We start from the raw sequence: 18472 nt of genomic DNA, 5'->3' as shown, positions 1-18472 counted from the left end.
TTATTCAAAATCTACTGATTTACATGTTAATCTCATCTAGAAAACACCTTCACAGCAACAGCCGGACATGTTTGACCAAATATCTGAGTACCGTGGCCCAGCCGAGTTGACACATAAAATCAACCATCACGCCAGCAAATTTCAGAGCGTCATTCATTTCCCAAATGGTGCACCTGCTCCCAGGACATTTCCTGTGGGTTCTGAGCGGGCAGTCCCAGCCCCCCGGGAGCCTGGGGGCCTTCCTGACAGTGTGGGACTCGGCTGTCAGCCCTTTCCTTCCTGTGTGTGAGTCATGGGCGCCAGTGGGCAGTACCTCCCGTCAGTCAGCGGTAAATGGGTGTTTACGAGGAAAAGCAAAGGGTAGGGACAAACTGGGCCTCAGGCCTCATCTGATGTGAAGTTCATTAGTGAACTCTGAGCTCCTCGCGCTGGGGCTTTGTTTAATTTCAGGACGGGCTCAAATGTCTCCTTCCTGTGACTCTGTCCCCAAGTTCCCAAAGGGAGAGCCCTCCTGTAGGTTCTCCCTGTACTTTTGTTGTCAGGAAGGAGTCTGTGTGGTGAGGTCTAGTGTGTGAAAGCAGAGACCAGCGACAGGGGCGTTGAAAGCTCTGCGTGCTGGTGGAGCAGAAGGGCCCAGGCCCAGGAGAGCTTCAGGGACCCTGGGGGAGCTTTGAGGGACACCTGGGCTTCGCGTGTCTCTACTGATAGGAGGACCTCAAGGGCCAAAGACACCCAGGAGAACGAAAGCAGGGATTTGGGAATGAGAGGCACCTGGAGGAGGGGGAGGGAAGGGCATTTGTCTTGTTGAGAAGGAGAAATGTATTAGAGTTATTGAAATTTATGTGATATATTTTTTAATCACACTGATTCTATTTTTAGACATTTAGATTGTTCTACCTTTTCTCCACTGTAAGAAATGACCCCGTACCAGTGAAAATGTTTGAGTCAAAGGGAGCATTTTGTGCATAGATTTGAGATTTTAAAAATAATTGAAAACAATACTGGGATGTCACAGATGCCATTAATATTTAATGCCCCCCCCCCAAAAAAAAGGAGAAACAGCCAGACAGGTTCCTGGGACATCTGTGTGTGTGTGTGTGTGTGTGTGTGTGTGTGTGTTTCTCCATCAACCTCATCTGGCTCATGTCAAAGTAAAATCACTTGAGCCCTTCAAGAGGTTTACATCAAGAGCTCTTAAGGGCTGAGGTTTGACCCCACTTGCATATTGTCAGGTCGGCCTGACACAGTATCGGGGATTCTGGCAGAAGACGTGAGACTCCTGGGCCAGAGACAGAGGCAGTGTGTCCCTCCCATGATGGCAGCAGGCAGGTGCCAGCATCCGTACCAGTTCCACAGGGTGACGTGAAGGCCCAGGCACCATGTGCACACGCAGTGGGTTGCCTTGTAGGAACCCGAGCTTAGGGAGCATGAACGTTGTCTAAAGTGCAGTGTATTCGTTTGCTAGGGCTGCTGTAACAAAGCACCGCAAGCCCAGGGGCTTAGAAATTTACTGTTTCACTGTTTCGGAGGCCAGAGGCCTGACATCAGGGTGTCGCCACTGTCGCTTCCTTCTGAGGGTCATGAAGAGAATCTGTTCCAGGCTGTCCCTTAGCTTCCGGGGCTTTGCTGGCCACGCTTAGTGTCCCTTGGCTTGTAGGAGCATCACCCCGATCTCTTCATCTTCATGTGGCATCTCTCTGTGTGTACGTCTGTGTCCAAATGTCCCCTTTATATAAGGGCACAGTCATATTGGATTAGGGAGCCCCTGTTCTAGAATGACTCCAGCTTAACCAATGACATCTGCAAGGACACCTCACATTCCAAGGTGCGGGGGTTGGCATTTCAACCCGTGAATTTTAGGGAGACACAACTCAGCCCATAACAGGCAGCAAGCATGAACCTTTGTCTCTGGAGGGGACACTGTCTCTAATCTACCGAACAGTAAGCATGTTGGCTAATTGCTCCCAAGACAGACACTGTCTCTGAATTTCAGGCCATTCCATCTACAAATACCCTTGAAAAGGTATTTCAGAACTAAGGATCCTTGGTGCCCATGAGGCTCACAAGATAAGCAGAAATAAGATAAGCCAGAGGAGCTTCCCTGGTGGCACAGTGGTTGAGAGTCCGCCTGCCGATGCAGGGGACACGGGTTCGTGCCCCGGTCCGGGAAGATCCCACATGCCGCGGAGCGGCTGGGCCCGTGAGCCATGGCCGCTGAGCCTGCGTGTCTGGAGCCTGTGCTCTGCAACAGGAGAGGCCACAACAGTGAGAGGCCCGCGTACCGCAAAAAAAAAAAAAAAAAAAAAAAAAAAAGATAAGCCAGAGACCCAGGGAGAAGTGTCTCCTGACAGTTTGTTATCAAGCATTCAATTCTAATTCCTAATTCCAGAATCTATGTACCGTTCAAGGCATATGTTTTAAAATGCCATGTGATGCAACTCTCCTTATTTAACCAGCAGGAGTGTCATCACGGAGAATCAGGGAGCAGCCGTTAGAATGACGAGACTGGTGTGTATTTATTGGGAAGTTGTTCACAGTACAATAAGTGAACAACGGAAGCAGCAGTGGCTCTGTGTCTCGTGCTCCCAGTACTTCAGGGGCTATTCTAAGCGCTTACTGTATGTACCACCTCATGTAACCCTCCCAACAAACTGGCGAGGCGGGGGCTGTCATTATGCCCATCTCACCCAGGAATTAACAGAGGCACAGAGAAGTTAAGTTATCTGCCTAGGATCTGCACAGCTAATAATTAACAGAGCCAGCATTCAAAGCCAGGAATTCTGGCTTAAGGGTCTGGGTTTGAACCACCGTTCTACGTTGCCTCTGTCTAGGCAGAGATGTGTGATGTAATATCACATTGTAAAGCGGCATCAGCTATATATTTACATAGAGGCTTATGGAAAGTTCTAGACTAAAATTTTAAAGGTGATGTCTAGAATTAGAGACACCCTTTCCCCTTGTTTGCTTAATTATATTTTTATACAATGAAAATGAGTGATGTTTTATGGGTAAGGTAGTTGTTATAGAGTGAAACTTTTAAGGGCAAAGAAAAGACGGCATTGACCCCCCATAAACACCTTTAATCCCAAGGCAGAACGAGGATCTCTACTACACGGCTCATTCCAGTTCTTCTGTGAAGTTCCTCTTCCACAGCTGAAGGATGAGAAGAGGATTCAGGTTACTCCATCGTTTCGCACGCTTTCCAAGCCCAGAGATCTTTTCTCTGTCTCGATGCTTCTGGAGCTGCAGCAGGGTTCCTTGTGCGCACTGGCCCGTACGACAGTCAGCTCTCAGGCCGCTTCGCTGATCTCTCGTCAAATAAGTCATCGATATTAACTCATGAAGAAGTATAAAGAGTAAACAACGGAACATAAAAGAAATTGTAAGTTTGTTTGAAACATACATCATTGAAAGAGTCCCAATCTGGAACTTAACTATGGTCATCATTGGATTAATGGTATTTTTCTTAGGTATGATAATCTATTGTAGAAACATTGGAGTGTGTCCTTATTTTAGGAAACACATGCAGAAATATCTGGGGTGAAGGTCATGTTAACAATTTATGTCCAAATGGTTCAACAGAAAAAAGAGTTTCTATAGGCACATACAGGCATAAGAGAGAAGCAAATATGACAAAGTGTTAACAATGGCTGCATTAAAGCACATTTTGTGTCAAATTTTCTGTAGACTTGAAAAGTTTTTTAAAATGTTGCAAGAAGAAGAAGCCTCAAACATTTTCACAAATGAGGCCCAGTTTATCACCAGAAAACAAATTCTTACCATAGTCAAAGGATTCTAGACCATGGGAAAGCACCCCCGTTAGTTTTATAAAGCTGGGAGAACCTTAGTATCACCCCACGATCAAGATAGTAAGTTCACCCATTGACTACATGTTTTCGAATGCCAGGATACAAGGCTGAGCCCTACAAGGTGTGGCCTGGGCGCCGGGGCTTCAGACATTATTCAAAGGGTCACCTGAACAAGGGAGCTCCTGCAGGGAGGCTTCCCCACAGGAGTTAATCAGGCCAGGGAGGCGGAGGGTGCTGGGGAGCCGCCCCACCTGGGACAGCCCAGGGCAGGAAGAGGCACAGCCTGGACGTGGCGTGTGTGTGGACAGGTGAGACTGCAGCTGGGGGGCAGGCAGGGCCGGCCCCCAGGCCACACCCTGCATGTTGTCTCTATTCTGGGAGCCACCGAAGGGAGACCAGCCAGGCCAGGTCTGGAGTCTGCAGAGGTGGCTACTGGCAGGTGCGGGAGGGCGTGGGAGATGGCTGAGCAGAGGCAGTGTGGGACGGGGGGTGGCTGGACCAGGAGTGCGGGGGGCAGGAGGCAGGAGTATTTGTGGGTAAACTCAATGGGACTTCCTGAGGGAGGTGCCAAGGATGAGTCCTGGGTTTCTGGCCTGCACCCAGGACGGGGTCTGCTCTGAGTGGGCAGCATTGGGACAGTGCCTTTGAGATGCCGGCGGGTGGGGATGTCAGGCGAGTGGCTGCAGATACGGCCCGATGCTCAGCACAGAGGTACAGGCTGTGTCCCCTGAGTCCGGCGGTAAGACTGAGCTCCAGAGGCCTGTCTGGGAAGAGAGCGAGGAGAAGAGAAGGATGTGAGTATGAAAGCAAGCATTCCAAGTGCAACGCTGGGTGGAGTCGGCAGCGTATTAGAAGAAGGATGCACCACGACCCCGTGTGCTTACCCCAGGAATGTAAGGATGGTTCAACATTAGGAAGAGATCTTGTGATTAATTCCACTGACAAATTCAATAGAAAATATGTGAAATCATATCAATCGAGGTGCAGAAGCATGTGAGAAACGGCAGCAGCCCTTCCTCCTCTAAGGAAAAGAGGAAACGAGGAAAGAGGAAACTCAGGAATGAGAAAAGCTCATCATTGTCACCGTTTCCAACATTGTGTTTTTTTGTTTTGTTTTGTTTTTTTTGTGGTACGCGGGCCTCTCACTGCTGTGGCCTCTCCCGTTGCGGAGCACGGGCTCCGGACGCGCAGGCTCAGCGGCCATGGCTCACGGGCCCAGCCGCTCCGCGGCACGTGGGATCCTCCCGGACCGGGGCACGAACCCGTGTGCCCTGCATCGGCAGGCGGACTCTCAACCACTGCGCCACCGGGGAAGCCCTCCAACATTGTTTTGAAGGCTCTAGTTCACGCCATAAAATAAGAAGACAGGCTGGCACACATATTAAAACAGAAGGGCCAACATTATTTTTATTTGTAGACGATGTTTGTCTAGAAAAACGAGAGATTCTAAAATCACTTAGTAAATTTAAAGTTGTTAGATACAAGATAACTGTACAAAAATGAACCAGTTTTCTTTTCTTTTTTTTAATTAATTTTTTTGGCTGTGTCCCACGCAGCTTGTGGGATCTTAGTTCCCCAACCAGGGATCAAACCTGGGCCCTCGGCAGTGAAAGCACGGAGTCCTAACCACTGGACGGCCAGGGAATTCCCCCAATTTTCTTTATACTAGCAATAACCAACGACAAGTGGAAATGGGGGGATTATGTTAATGAATGATAAAATCACAAATAAATTTATAGGATATTTACAGGAATGACTTTATAGAAAAAGTACAGGATCTCTATAGTCAAAACTATAATTTTTTTGATGAATTTAATTCAAGGTTGGAATAAACAGAGAGATACACATATCCCTGAGTGGGAAGACTTCATATCATAAAAATATCCAGTATTCTGAGATTAATCTATAAACTTATTGCCATTCCAATAGGTATTCCTGTAATGCTTTTTGCTCATTTGTTCAAATTTCATTTGAAAGGCAGAGATGAGAACCAATCGTTTTTAAGGTCATATGGGACAATACGTGAGAATTGCTAATACATTCTTGAAAAGTGAAAACTAGTGCATATATCCTTTATCTGTCTGTATGAACACTTATTATAAATGCTGTTGTCAAAATAATATGCTGGGAAAGAAAAGAGACAGAGGTTAGTAGAACAGAGATTAGTGGAATGGATCCAAGTATACGTAGAAGCGGAATCCACCATAAATGTGACATTTCAAGGTGGTGGGAAAGGAGAGGTGTTTAATGAAATGTGCGTGTATAGCAGCTTTCTGGAAATAGAGTCCAACTCACTGCATCCCAAATATTCAAGACCACACTCCAGAAGGAATAGAGAGTTACACAAATACAACAGCAGAAAATTCGAAAGTCCTTCAAGACCCACAAGTCTTAAGGAAACTGTTGCTGATTAAATAAAAAATTTAAGAAGTACCTGGCAAAAGACAAAAGCATCGAAAAGTATCAAAAAAAGCGCATTTAAACCAAAGCATCAAAAAAGAAGTGACATGCCAGGGCTTCCCAGGTGGCGCAGTGGTTGAGAGTCCGCCTGCCGATGCAGGGGACACGGGTTCGTGCCCCGGTCCGGGAAGATCCCACATGCCGCGGAGCGGCTGGGCCTGTGAGCCATGGGCGCTGAGCCTGCACGTCTGGAGCCTGTGCTCCGTAACAGGAGAGGCCACAGCAGTGAGAGGCCCGAGTACCGCAAAAAAAAAAAAAAAGAAGTGACAGGGAGAAAATATTTGCAGTAACCCCTTAGCAGACAAAGGGTTACTAGCCCTAGTAATCTAAAGAAGCTTCTTGTGATAAGAAAAGCAAGCTCTATCCTCTTACTCAATAACCTGATGAGACCTCCCTTATTAGATCACTCTCAAAATGGAATTCTAGCCTGCATTTCCTGGAGACAGTGGGTGTCATGTGCTCCTCGCCAGGGGAGTCAGCGATTGACGGGAGCACGGCTGGGTGCCAGGTGGGAGCCCAGCCCTGGGAGGGGGCCTGGCCCAGGAGCAGTTAGCCTGGGGTCGGCTATCCTCACTGTCCAAGCTCGCTGGGTCCTCCCAAGTCCATCGAGACTCACTGTCACGTGCCAAGTGTTCTCTTCTGTTCCCCAGAGACATTTCCAAACGTCCTTAGGACAATGGTCATTAAATACCAAATTATGGCAGATTTCAGAGGAGTGTTTGTGCCTTTAAATGACTAAAAACCACGGAGGTTCCACAGTCTGCATAAGTGACAGGTTAGTTTAATAGAAAGACCAGGGGATTAGGTGATATGTTTTTGTAACCCAAAGTTACCATTTCAAATTTCTCTTTTACCTGTCACTTCTCCCCGTTTTCCTGGAGGAAGCAGCACCCCTGGTTGGCATACAAGCCTCTCTTCCGGGCTGAACAGCTCCAGAGAAGTGGACACACAGTGGAGAGGGGCAGTCAGCACCAGTTAGGCAGCATGTGTTTGGGGACCTTCTCGGGAGGTTTCCTATGCTTTCATTCGGAGGCAGTTAGCGGACCCAGGATGGGCTGGCGTTCCGGCTTGCTCTTCCTGGGACTTCCCAAGAGGGAAATCCCATCTATGAAAAGTTCGCACAGCTTCTGAACAGCCACACAGGTAGGGGCAGGGTCGTGCTCTGTTCTTCTCACACGCATTTGTCTTAGTGGGTTCTGGGGACGCATCTCTGTGACTTTAGTGCCTGTGACGTGGGGAAAAGTGATTTCCTCGGCACATGAGCCTGGGGAAAACTGGGATAGAAAGCTGTAAGCAGCTTTCTTTGTTGCCAAAGGCTCAGAGGCTTCCACTCCTGGGCGCTTGTGTGTCCCCGGGGAGGGACGTGGAATCCCCCTACCCTGGCTGAGTCCCTCAGAGCCGTGTGACTGGGACGCGTTTGCAGAAATGCTGCTTCATGTAAACTAAACCCAGCACGTAGCTCACAGGACGTCCCTGCCGTGCAGGGCTTAAGAGGCACGTTCTACAGATGTGGAAACAATTCAGAGCATTCATGTGACTTGTCCAAGGTCACACGGGAACCAGTCTAGAGAAGGGAATTCTGAGCTTTTCTCTGCTTTCAGGCACATATTTCTGTAGCTTTAAAAACGAATAAATTTTCACTAGAGACCCTTGTTGACCGTCAGGAGTCTGACTAGTATTACTGGGTCAAATGTAATAGAAGGAAAGCTTTTTTGGAAGGGTTCCAGGTAACATAATTTTTTTTTTTTTTTTTTTTTTTTTTTTTTTTTTTTTTTGCGGTACACAGGCCTCTCACTGTTGTGGCCTCTCCCTTTGCGGAGCACAGGCTCCGGACACGCAGGCTCAGCGGCCATGGCTCACGGGCCCAGCCGCTCCGCGGCATGTGGGATCCTCCCAGACCGGGGCACGAACCCATGTCCCCTGCATCGGCAGGCGGACTCTCAACCACTGCGCCACCAGGGAAGCCCCCCAGGTAACATAATTTTGATTTTTCAAATCTGGTTGTTAAAAAACAATACATGATTTTACTTTTATCACCCAGTTAAAGGTCAGCAAGAGACTTGGAGGTCAGAGGTTATCGGTCATGTGGCGAGGTCAGCAGGAGTCACAGGGACGCTGCCTGGGTTGGTGGCCCTGCCCGAGGGGCCACCTGCCCATCCTGTGGGAAGTCACCTGTCCTTCTGACCTGCCCTGCCCCACCCAGGGCCACCGTGACCCCGAAGTTCTCATCAATTGCGAAAGAAAAGAGAAGAGCTCAATTTGTTCAATTTAAATTCCTGTCCCTTCTCCAAAGACCAGGCCTTCCCTCTCTGGGGGGACTACGTCCTTCCTCTCATCGAATGGTGTCCGTATCTGTACCGTGTGTGAGCATCTCACAGCCCCTGGGGTCCCGCGGGGTCAGAGTCTCCTTCCCTACCCTGTGGGTCCGGCCGGACCCAGGTGGGCAGGGGCCCTGGGGCAGGGGTGAGGGAGGCCCCCCCAGGGATCCCTGGCACTCTGAGGGGGCAGGTGTAAGTGGGGGGGTCACAGAGTTTCTTCATGTGACCCCAGAAAAAGAGACCCTCTGACTAGGATGCAAAACACCTGCGTGTGGACAGACAGACCGAGAGACAGACAGCAAGAATCTCTGGAGTCACAGCGGCTGTTTTACGGGAAGAGCCTTTCACATAGGCTTTCTGTGCCTACAGCCCCTTTCTCTCTGTTCCTGTCTCTGTCTCTCCCTCCCTCTCCCTTCCCCTCCCCCCAAGCCCTAACCCCAGGGTCTGTGTCCTCCACAAGCCCCTTCTGTGTCTGACCGGCCTCTGCCCACACCTTGGAGCTGGGGCTTCCCGGGGACAGCTTGGGGTTCACAACCATAACGCTGCCTCTGAAACGAGGAAAGGGTGCCCTTTGGGGGCCTGTGAGTTCTCTCCCTGTCCCCTCTCCCTGGTCTGTCCTTGCACACTCAGCGGAGGAGTTTTAAAAAAGAATAATCACACTTAGTAACTACCCGGCCTGGAGCAGCGTTGCCCGCGGACCGCGGTTTGGGGAGGCCAGAGCCCAGTGGCCGGTCGCCAAGGAAACGAACCACCCGCCTCGCGGCCACGCCTCTCCCCGGACGCTCCTGTCTCCTCATTAGCTGTTGCCCTGAAGGACTGACTTCCCTCCCGAGGGAAATTCCTGAAACCCAAAGGTTGACAAACCCACACGCCCTGGGGAGGGCTGGGCGCCAGATAAAAGCCCTGGGCGGCCGCGTGGGGACCACGGCCAGCTCAGGACCGCCCACCGGCTCTGCTCCCTCCTCCCGGCGGGTGGCCGGAGCTCCCGTCCTCTGCCCGCGGTGGGCGCGGGGTCTGCACCCGGGGAACACCAGCGGGAGTTTTCTGGTTTGCTCTCAGCTCTCCCGATGATCTATTTCTGTCTTTCCTTTGGGAAAAATGCGCTTTGCCAATGACTAATCTCGGCCCCGCTGAGATGTTATCAGCTGTCACCTGCAGGGCAGGACCACAGCCCAGGTGTAAATGAGATAGAGTGAGGCTGCAGCCCGACCTGCCAGCACCACCTGAGTTCCGTCCCCGCCGGGCGCCGCTGTCCCTGCGCAGGCCCCGGGGATGTGGCCACCGCAGTGACCGCCGGGGCGAGGCCGCCCTGGAAGGGCCGAGCCAGGCGTGCGAGGAGCGGGTGCCTCCCGGTGCGGGCGTGTGTGGAGCCCCTGGATGGAACTTGGGAGCCGGGGCCCCTCATGTCTGTCCTGCTGACTCTGTGCGTCGTGCTCCTGGCCCTGGCGACCCCGGGCCGAGGCGCCGGGCGATGGGAGCCCTGCACGGGTAAGTGGGGGCACGGGGCGGAGCGCGCGCGGGGGCCGGGAGGGGCGCCGGGCGTGCGGTGCCACTTTCTCAGGCCGAGTCCAGGTCACGGTGCCGAGTGGCCACGGGAGCAGCGGCAGCTGGACCAGGAGGAGGGACAGAAGGTTAAAGGGGGCAGCAGGGCGCTCAGGAGAGGAATGCCAACAGGGTGGGGACTCCTTGCAAAGGGTTACCCTCCCCCATCCCAGGCCCTTCACAGTACTTACCTGCTGGGCCTCCAGGAAGGCCTTACACCTGCCGGAGGAATGAGGCCCAGCGGCCGGCGGGTCACTCGCCCGCCGTGGACAGAGAAGCCAGGGCTGCACTTGGCACAGTGCAGACCCGCCGCTGGGGCTGGGCAGTCCTGTCCCGCGAGAAGAGGGGCACGTGGGGCCGGCCCCAGGCACGCGGACCCCCTCCAGCGGAGAGCGGAGTGGGAGGGGAGATCCCGCCCCTTCTCCTTAGAAAGGCCGAGTTGACCTGCCAGTGACCACGACACCATGCCTCTACCAAGAGACTTTATCCCACCTAACGCTGACACAGAGTAACGGGGAAATGAGACCCGGAAGCTAGAAGCTGAGCGCCGGGATGGGAGTGAGCGAGGGGCGTGCGGGCCTCGCCGAGGGTGGTGGCGCTGAGACGGGTTTGTGCGTGGCCCCCGGTTTATTTGCAAATATCTCATTCTGGGCTCCGGGAATCCTCCCAGGTCCCCGCGTGTTATGGCTCTTTGCTCTGATGGCACTCGGTTCCCAATGATGTGATCAGGAGATGGCCCATGATGACCCAAGTTTGGAACGCTGACCTGTGTTCACACCGGAAGGGGGGGTCCATAAAAATCCCCAGCCCCCCCAGGGAACAGCCAGGGCGTGCGGGTGGAGGGGAGCAACCCCCGGGTGTGTGCTGGGAAGGAATACCAGGGCCCCCGAGGCCCCTGCACCTGCTGCGGTCACAGCCTTGGGATGCGTGATGTGCAAGCCACACAGAAGCCAAGGCCACCGGTAGCCCTGAAACACCGCCGCCCCCCACCCGGCTTTGAGCATGGAGGACAGACCCGCACACGGGGTCTGGGGCGCAGCACCCGACCTGCGTCGTCCTGAGCACTCAGCATCTCCCAGGTGGGGTGAGTCACAGACGTGTATCTTCATGTTCCCTTCAGCACCCGGAACAGAATCAACTTGCATAGTAATAATAAAGGTTATTTATAAAGCCCGCCCCCTCTCCCCTGAAAGGATGTTGCAAATAGTTAAAAGATGACCCAGTTATAAATACTGACAACCAGGGGGAAAAGATAAAAGCCAAGTAAATAATATTGAACTAAATTTGGAAGCTCCCAAGACCCTTGATAGCGGCTAGTACCGTAGGGTTTGTGCGGGTTTGGATTTCACTTTCCCTTAGCCCCTGCTCCTGGGTCTGCGGTGCTGTGTGTGAAGTGCCTGGACCTTGGCTGTGACGACCTCGGGTTTTGAAGTCCTGTCCCCCTTCCCCAAGCCCATCTGAGTCTGTGACTATGAGACAGCAGCCCCCTACAGAAGGTGGTGGGGACAGTTTTGCCGCTGAGGAAGTTGAGGTTACATCTCTGCCCCGGGTCTGGTGCAGACCCTCTGATAAGGGCTGGGGCCTGGGGCTGGCCCTTCTGCAAAGGGGCATCTGAGGATGGGTCAAGTCTCAGAGAGCCTCAGCTGACCCTGGCAGGCTGTCAGCACGAAGAGGCTGCGGGGGGCAGGTGGGAGGCGCAGGCTGGGAAACCAGCCGCAGCTGCTGGGCCAGCCTCAGGGCGGGAGGGTGAGGAGGGTCTGCAGCAGAGAGGCTGGGGCTCCGGGGCGCAGTGGCTGTGTGGAGCGGGTTCCCCTGGGGTGACTGTGGCAGGCAGGATCCTGGGGCCTCGCTGACCCCAGAGCCAGCCTGGGTCTTCTGATACTCGGACCCCCCCGCTGCTCCAGCCAGCCGGGCCAGCTGCCCTGGGACAGAGGCTGAGCCAGGAGTGGAAGACCTTCAGCTCCCACACAAAGTCCACGACTCTGGGGGGCGTGATGTGCGTGGTGCCAGGAAAGTGGCTGGGGGTTTCCTGCCAGGGGACAGCTTGGTGGCCTGAATTCTAGACCTGGGCTCTTGGTCAGGGAGTGACGAGCCGCTGTGGCCAGAGAGCCTGCCGTCCACCCCCGACTCAGCCTGTCCCGACCCAGCATTGTCTCCACGTGGGCGGGAGGCCAAGGCGGAGGGGTTCTGTGGAAGCCGTAGCGGGGGCAGCTGGACCCCAAGGCTGGGTCACTGGCGGGGTGCAGGGGGTGGGCGCTTGGAGTGGGGTGACCTGCCGTGGGGTGTCAGAACAGTGTCCTCTGTCACCCCGGGAAAGTCAGAGGCGGCTCCTCACCCGGGGCTCAGGGCCGTGCTGAGGCGTGGGAACCTAGCGAACATAGCACCCTCGGCACCTCCTTCCTTCCTTCACCTGCTCGACGCCCCTGCAAGGAAGGCACTGCGCCTGCACTGTTACACTGCAGCCCGGTCGGTGCGTGGGCAAGGCTCTCGGCAGGTGTGGGGGATCCTGGGGCGGGTGGGTGGTCAGACCTGGGGTCTGGGGTGGGGTGCATCCCTGGAGCGAGAGGAAGTGCCCAGGAAATGAGGGGCACAGATTTGCATTACAAAAGCTAGTTGGGGTGTGAAGGCTGCAGGCAGGTGGTCCAATGAGGGGCATGGGGTTGGGCGGGGGAGGAAGCCCTTCTCCTCCCTTGCTGGCGGCTCCCAGGAATTCTTCAACCCTGTCCTTTGGGCTCTGTTAATGGAAACGCTGCAGGAAGGGCAGTGCTGCCCAGGGAGCTGGGGAATCCTGGCCACCTGGCGAGGTCCGCACGCCGGTTCCTGGGAGTCCTGTGTGGGCACGACGCCCCCTTCTGGGCTCAAGCAGCCGCCAGCAGGGCCGTGAGCAAAGCAGAGGAGCAGTTTGCAGTTAGGAAGCTGCTGCTAGATTCCCAGTCAGCTGTCCTTTGTCCACATGCGTGTGGCTTCCCACCCCGCCCTCGGGTGCTGGGGGCCCCCGAGGCTGCGTCCCAGCCGCCCCAGCCCCAGGCCGGCGCCCCATTCAACACCAGCTTCATCTGAGCTCTACACCCCAGGTGGCCCCTGGAGCCACTCTGCGTGGGCCACAGGAAGGAGAGGTCGCCAAGTGGCGGGTCACGTGGGGACCGAGGCTGAAAGGCCCACGTGGCCTGCTTGACAGTTTTGCAGGGCTGGGGTGTGGCTGGCAACTGGAGACACACTGTCAGCCTGACGCCCATTTCCTTTTAAAGAATTCTCAACCGTTAAACCAGGGCGTTGTTTGTCTGCACAGAAATTAGGAAACCAAGAATATTCTTCTTTTTGTTTGTTTTTTTTGCGGTACGCGGGCCTCTCACTGTTGCGGCCTCTCCCATTGCGGAGCACAGGCTCCGGACGTGCAGGCTCAGCGGCCATGGCTCACGGGCCCAGTCGTTCCGCGGCATGTGGGATCCTCCCGGACTGGGGCATGAACCCGTGTCCCCTGCATCGGCAGGTGGACTCCCAACCACTGCGCCACCAGGGAAGCCCAAGAATATTCATTTTTATAATGCAAACTCATACACTATATGCTGATTCTTTGGTTTTGATTTTTAAGAGTAAATCATAGATTTCCAGGAGGTCTTTTTCCAGGATAAAATCTAGGAAGCCACCAACGCACACTTCGGGGTCTGGGCTCTGTTTCCAGCCGGACTCCCCCATCTCTCCCTCCCCCCTCCCCCGCAATCCTCCTCTTCCCCCCCCACCCCAGGTGGATTCTGAGCTCTGGGCTTACAGGGACCTCTACGTCTGTGTGGGGTGGGGATGGGAGGGCACCCACACTTGTCTCCCCATCTTGAGAGTCTGGGGAGCGACGAGGACGTGGCCCCTGGCTGTCACCCTCGGCGTCCCAACCACACATCTCTGCCTTTAGGAGGGTCCGGGCCGGGGGCTGGGGGCTCCCCGAGCCTCTCGGAGACCCCTCATCACCCAGCAGCCATGCTCACGCTAACGCCCCCACGTGACCCCACCCCCAGCCCCGAACAGAAAGCCTGAAAGCCGGTTCCTTCCCGCGGGTCTGGGTCCTCGGAGGGGCTGGAGCGCCCTGTGTTAGTGGCTCATTTTCATATCACCCCCAGGTCGGGGCATGGCGCTTTGGGGACTTTGTGGGAGTCTCCGGCGAATCCACTCTAGTGAGCATCTCTGGCACTGCCAGGGGGTACTTACCCGCCGCTGGGAGGTGCGAGAGGAAAAGGAGGATGTCCACCCCGCCTCCACGGTGACCCCACGGTCGGATTGCAGCCCGGAGAGCGCCCCCTCCGCCCCCGGTAGGGCCTCGGGTGATGGAAGGGGGAAGGGAGGTGACCCCGAAGGCGGGAGCTGCCCACCTCTGGGCGGGGCGGTGTTGGGGCCACAGCACGGGCCTCGCTGTCGCCCCTGCCGGCCTGGCGGGACCTAGGGGAGCGCGTGGACCGGGTGGGGGTGTCTTCCTACGCCGAGGGGAAGGCGGGGTGTGCGCGCGCGCGCGTGGATATGTGAGTGTGCACGGGTGCGTGAACACGTGTATTAGTGTGAGTGCGTGTGCGCGCCCGCTCGCCGCTGGGAAGAAGCCGGAGGACATCTACCCAGGTGGTGAAATTCGGTTGTCTTTCTGGCCCCGCGCGTTTCCGCGGTTGCTGCAGCGGGTAACCGAGGGAGACGGGAAACTCTTCCAGGCCGCGGGCGCGGCGGCTCGGCAGCTCCACGTGGCGCAGGCGGGCGGTACGGTGGCTCCGGGCTGGGGCTCTCGGGGTCATCGGTGGCCGGGCTCGGGTGCCGCCGCATGGGGACGGAGCTCAAGTGGGCGCTCCGGGGACCCCTGCGCTGGTGAACAGCTCTCCCCGGGATGCCTCGCTCTGCGTGTCGCGCGTCTGGGGGCGGGTCGAGCGCTGAGCTTGGGGCGCCCCAGGGAAGGGTCACCCGTCGTTGGCGACTGGCCGCCGCCGCCGTCCGCGTACGCTCTGTCCCCGACGCAGCTGGCTCCATCCAGGGTCGGGGGCTGCAATTCAGTGGCCGTGAACTTGGGCAGGACGCGCCGCACCTTCGTCTCCATAACTAACCCCGACGCAGCAGCTCCCAGTGAGGGGCGTGCCTGCTTTTGGCCACACCCGGAACTGTCACCAGCTGCGCCACGGGCATCCTCCGGCCCCGCAAAAATATGCACAAACGTTCTGTCCCCATCCGCCCGAGGCCCGCCGCTCCTCTTGTTAATGCCTTAATAAAAAAGCCCACACCTCACTATACCATTAAAATTGTTTATTTTATTTTATTTTTGGTAATTGGTAATGCTAATGGGCTCCCCCTGAAATCTGGAGTATTGTATTTTCTGCAGTTAAACTCGTGTTTCTGAGAAGGGCTTGTGGATTTCACTAGCTGGCAGTGGAGTCAAGGCGTACAGGAAGCCGGGGCCCCACAGTTCACTGGTCTCTGGGATGGGGTTGCTGGTGGGGTTGGCCAGAGGGAGGCTGCTAAAGGCATAGAAGAGGCCCTGGTGGGCAGAGCCCCAGTGAATTTTCTGGCCCCTGTAATAGCTGGGGGAATTGATTTCTCACACCTTTTCCTCCATACGAGGGTTCCCAGGACGCAGGGGCAGGGTCCCCTAGAGAGTGGTGGGGCGGGGCGGGGCCCCAGGGGAGGCTGGGTTCAGGACTCCCACCTCCCTCCACAACCCCAGAATGTAGGAGGAGGGCCGTAGGGTGCTAGTCTGTCTGTACCCATTTCCACCACCCAGTTCTAGTTGCAGGAGGGCCCTAGTTCCACCGACAGATTCCCTGAGGACCCCCTTTTGGGGAATAGTGGCACTGGAGAAGCCACCCAGGGAGTCTGGACCCAGCTCTCCAGGGGAGACCACCGGAGGGTCAGGTGATCGCTCAGACCTGCTCTAAGGGGCATTCACTGTTGGCCCCCCTCGTTTTGGGGAACGTCTTGCTGGATTTCATGGCCTCCTGGGAGGGAGGGAGGTGTCACGTCAATAGCAGGGTAGGGTTAAGAGCTAGAGGTGGCACTGGGGGGAGGGTGGAGGTGGAGGGAAGGCTGGTTAGGAATGAGGGTTGGCCATGTGAAGCTTGGGGCTCCGGGAAACATGGGGGCCCCATCCAGACCGGCCCCAAGGGTCGCCCTCAGGCCCCAGAGTGTGGGCCCTGGAAGTCACCTACCTGCTGGCCGCTTCCCCACCCAGCCGGGAGCCGGGGCTGGGGAGGGGGCGTCGTCACTAGTCTATGTGGCACAGACAAGGCAGGTTGGGACATTTGAAGATTGAATGAAGCTCACAGTTCGAGGGGGGCTGGAGGGACAGGCGCAGCTGGTGGTCAGCAAGAATGCTCCACTCCAGCTGCGTCCCAGGAGGCCAGGAGCCAGCGGGGCCCCGCCTTCTGCGCGTCCTCAGGCTGACCAGGGAGAGCCAGGCCGGGGGCAGGGGGCCGCTGGCCAGGTGGCGTTGGCCACCACAATCTCGGACACACAGCACAGCCACCCAGAGCTGCCCAGAGATACAGACGCAGGAGTCGAGGGCCTTGGGGCCGACTGGGTGGGCCTCCGAGCTCAACACCCTTGGAGATGCTCCCGGGGCATGGCTTGGCTCCAAGGCTGCTGAGGCCGGAGTTATTTACATCAGCCCGGAGGGCCTGAAGCGATGAAACATACAGCCAGCTGCGGGGGACTGCCAGTTTATCCACTCAGCTCGAGACCCTGTGAGGGGAGGGGAGGCCACACAGCAGCAGGAGGGGCAGAGACGGAGCAGAGCAAGGCCCCCAAAGACTAGGGGGAGAGCGGTGTCCATGGCTTTCAGGAGAAACCTGGGGACCCGCAGTAATAGGGGAGGGCTGTCTCAGGTTCATCTGGGCCTGATCTGGAGGCTACGGATGGGCTAAGCCCTGCTTGTTGGGGTCCTAGGTCAGCTCACATTCATGTAGAGGTGTAGACCACAGCTTGTGCTGGGTTAAATCCTGAGGGTGGCTGGTGGCTGGCAATGGCAGAGGTGGGGGTGGCCCATAGCACCTGGCAGGCCCTGGGGGGACGTGCCAGTCAGCTGCGGGACGTGCCCGAGGCAGGGACGCAGCACGCGGGACGGCAGAGCAGGGATGCGGAGGAGGAGGGTCTGCGGCAGGACGAGCGGCAGGGGGTGGGATGGCAGCACGAGGGGGCTGAGCAGGGGGCCCTCACAGCACACGGGCTCGCAGCACACAGGTGTGTAACAGACGGGCTCGCAGCACGCAGGTGTGCGGCAGACGGGCACACGGCAGGCCTGCTGGCAGGGGGAGCAGGTGCGGCGGGGGGCTGGCAGCTAGACTGCTGGCGGCACGAGGCCATGCAGGGGCCGGTGCAGGCTGGTTGGCAGCAGGGGCTGGGCACGCAGCTCACCGGGGCGCAGACGAGGGTCAGGCAGGGGGCCGGGGCGCAGCCGCTGGGGGCACGGCAGGGGGGCTGGCAGCAGCTCTCTGGGCCGTCGTCCACCTGCCAGCAGGAGCCGGTGCAGGAGTCACAGGGACCAGGCAGGCAGAGCCGCTGCCGTAGCTCAGGGCGCTGGAGCAGACGGACAGGGTGTATGCGGCCATGGTGGGGTAGGGGGGCTGAAGGAGGGTGTGAGTGTGTGTGTGTGTGTGTGAGTGTGTGTGTGATGTGCTCGGCTGTCGGCTTCACCCCCTCCTGGGTGTGTGTGCTGTCCTGGGGAGGCTCCACACCCTCCCTTCCTGGTTGCTGTTGAGAGCAGGTCCACAGAAAGAGCGGCAGCTTTGTTGTTCCAGGAGTCATTGCTCAGCTCACAAAACTCTTGAGATTGGCTTGGGATGCCTTTACTCGTTTTTGTCCTAGAAAGAAACCCCAGGGTGGAGTGTAAGTCACCTTGCCATTTTAGGCGGTGTTGCAAGTCGGGGCCGGTGTCTGTGGGCACTGGGTCCTGGCCCCTGGTCAGGGTGAGCGCTGCTGGGGTCGCCCAGCTGGCTGAATGAGGTCATGTGCCTCTGTGGTTGGAAGGTTAGGGAGAGGTGTATTTGGCTTCTAAATAAAGATAACGTGAGTCATGCTTTGTAGGCAGCAGTAACAGCACAGCAGATGGGTCGGCTCACACGACAGAAACGTATCTCATAGTCTGGATGTCCGACGTCTGAGGTCAAGGTGCCGGAAGGGCTGTTTTCTTCCAAGGCTGTCGGGGGAGAGTCTGCCCCAGGCTGTCTCCTAGCTTCTGGGGCTTTTCCCGTAATTCTTGGAGCTTCTTGGCTTGTAGAAGCACCACCCTGATCTCTACCTTCACCTTCACAGGGCTTTTTCCGTGTGTGCCTGTCTGCGTCCAAATTTCCCCCTTTCGTAGGGACACCAATCAGGTTGGATTAGGGG

At 56.2% G+C, this 18472-nt stretch overlaps 1 protein-coding gene and 1 pseudogene across 1 annotated transcript in view; one reads left to right on the top strand and one right to left on the bottom strand.

The window, feature by feature from the left end:
• Positions 1 to 9937: 9937 nt before the first annotated feature.
• The window catches only part of TSPEAR (thrombospondin type laminin G domain and EAR repeats), a 59807-nt gene continuing 51272 nt past the window's right edge, over positions 9938 to 18472 (top strand). Inside the window, exon 1 of the mRNA XM_065876768.1 lies at positions 9938 to 10075. Within this exon, the coding sequence (XP_065732840.1) occupies positions 9991 to 10075 (85 nt within the window). The 5' untranslated portion in view covers positions 9938 to 9990. The remainder of the gene's footprint in view (positions 10076 to 18472) is intronic.
• Positions 17165 to 17694, bottom strand: LOC136122587 (keratin-associated protein 10-12-like; annotated as a pseudogene).

The sequence above is a fragment of the Phocoena phocoena genome, chromosome 4 (assembly GCF_963924675.1).
Source record: "Phocoena phocoena chromosome 4, mPhoPho1.1, whole genome shotgun sequence".
Lineage (NCBI taxonomy): Eukaryota > Metazoa > Chordata > Mammalia > Artiodactyla > Phocoenidae > Phocoena > Phocoena phocoena.
The sequence above is the reverse complement of the archived record's forward strand: the minus strand, read 5'-3'. Positions and strand labels throughout refer to the sequence as shown.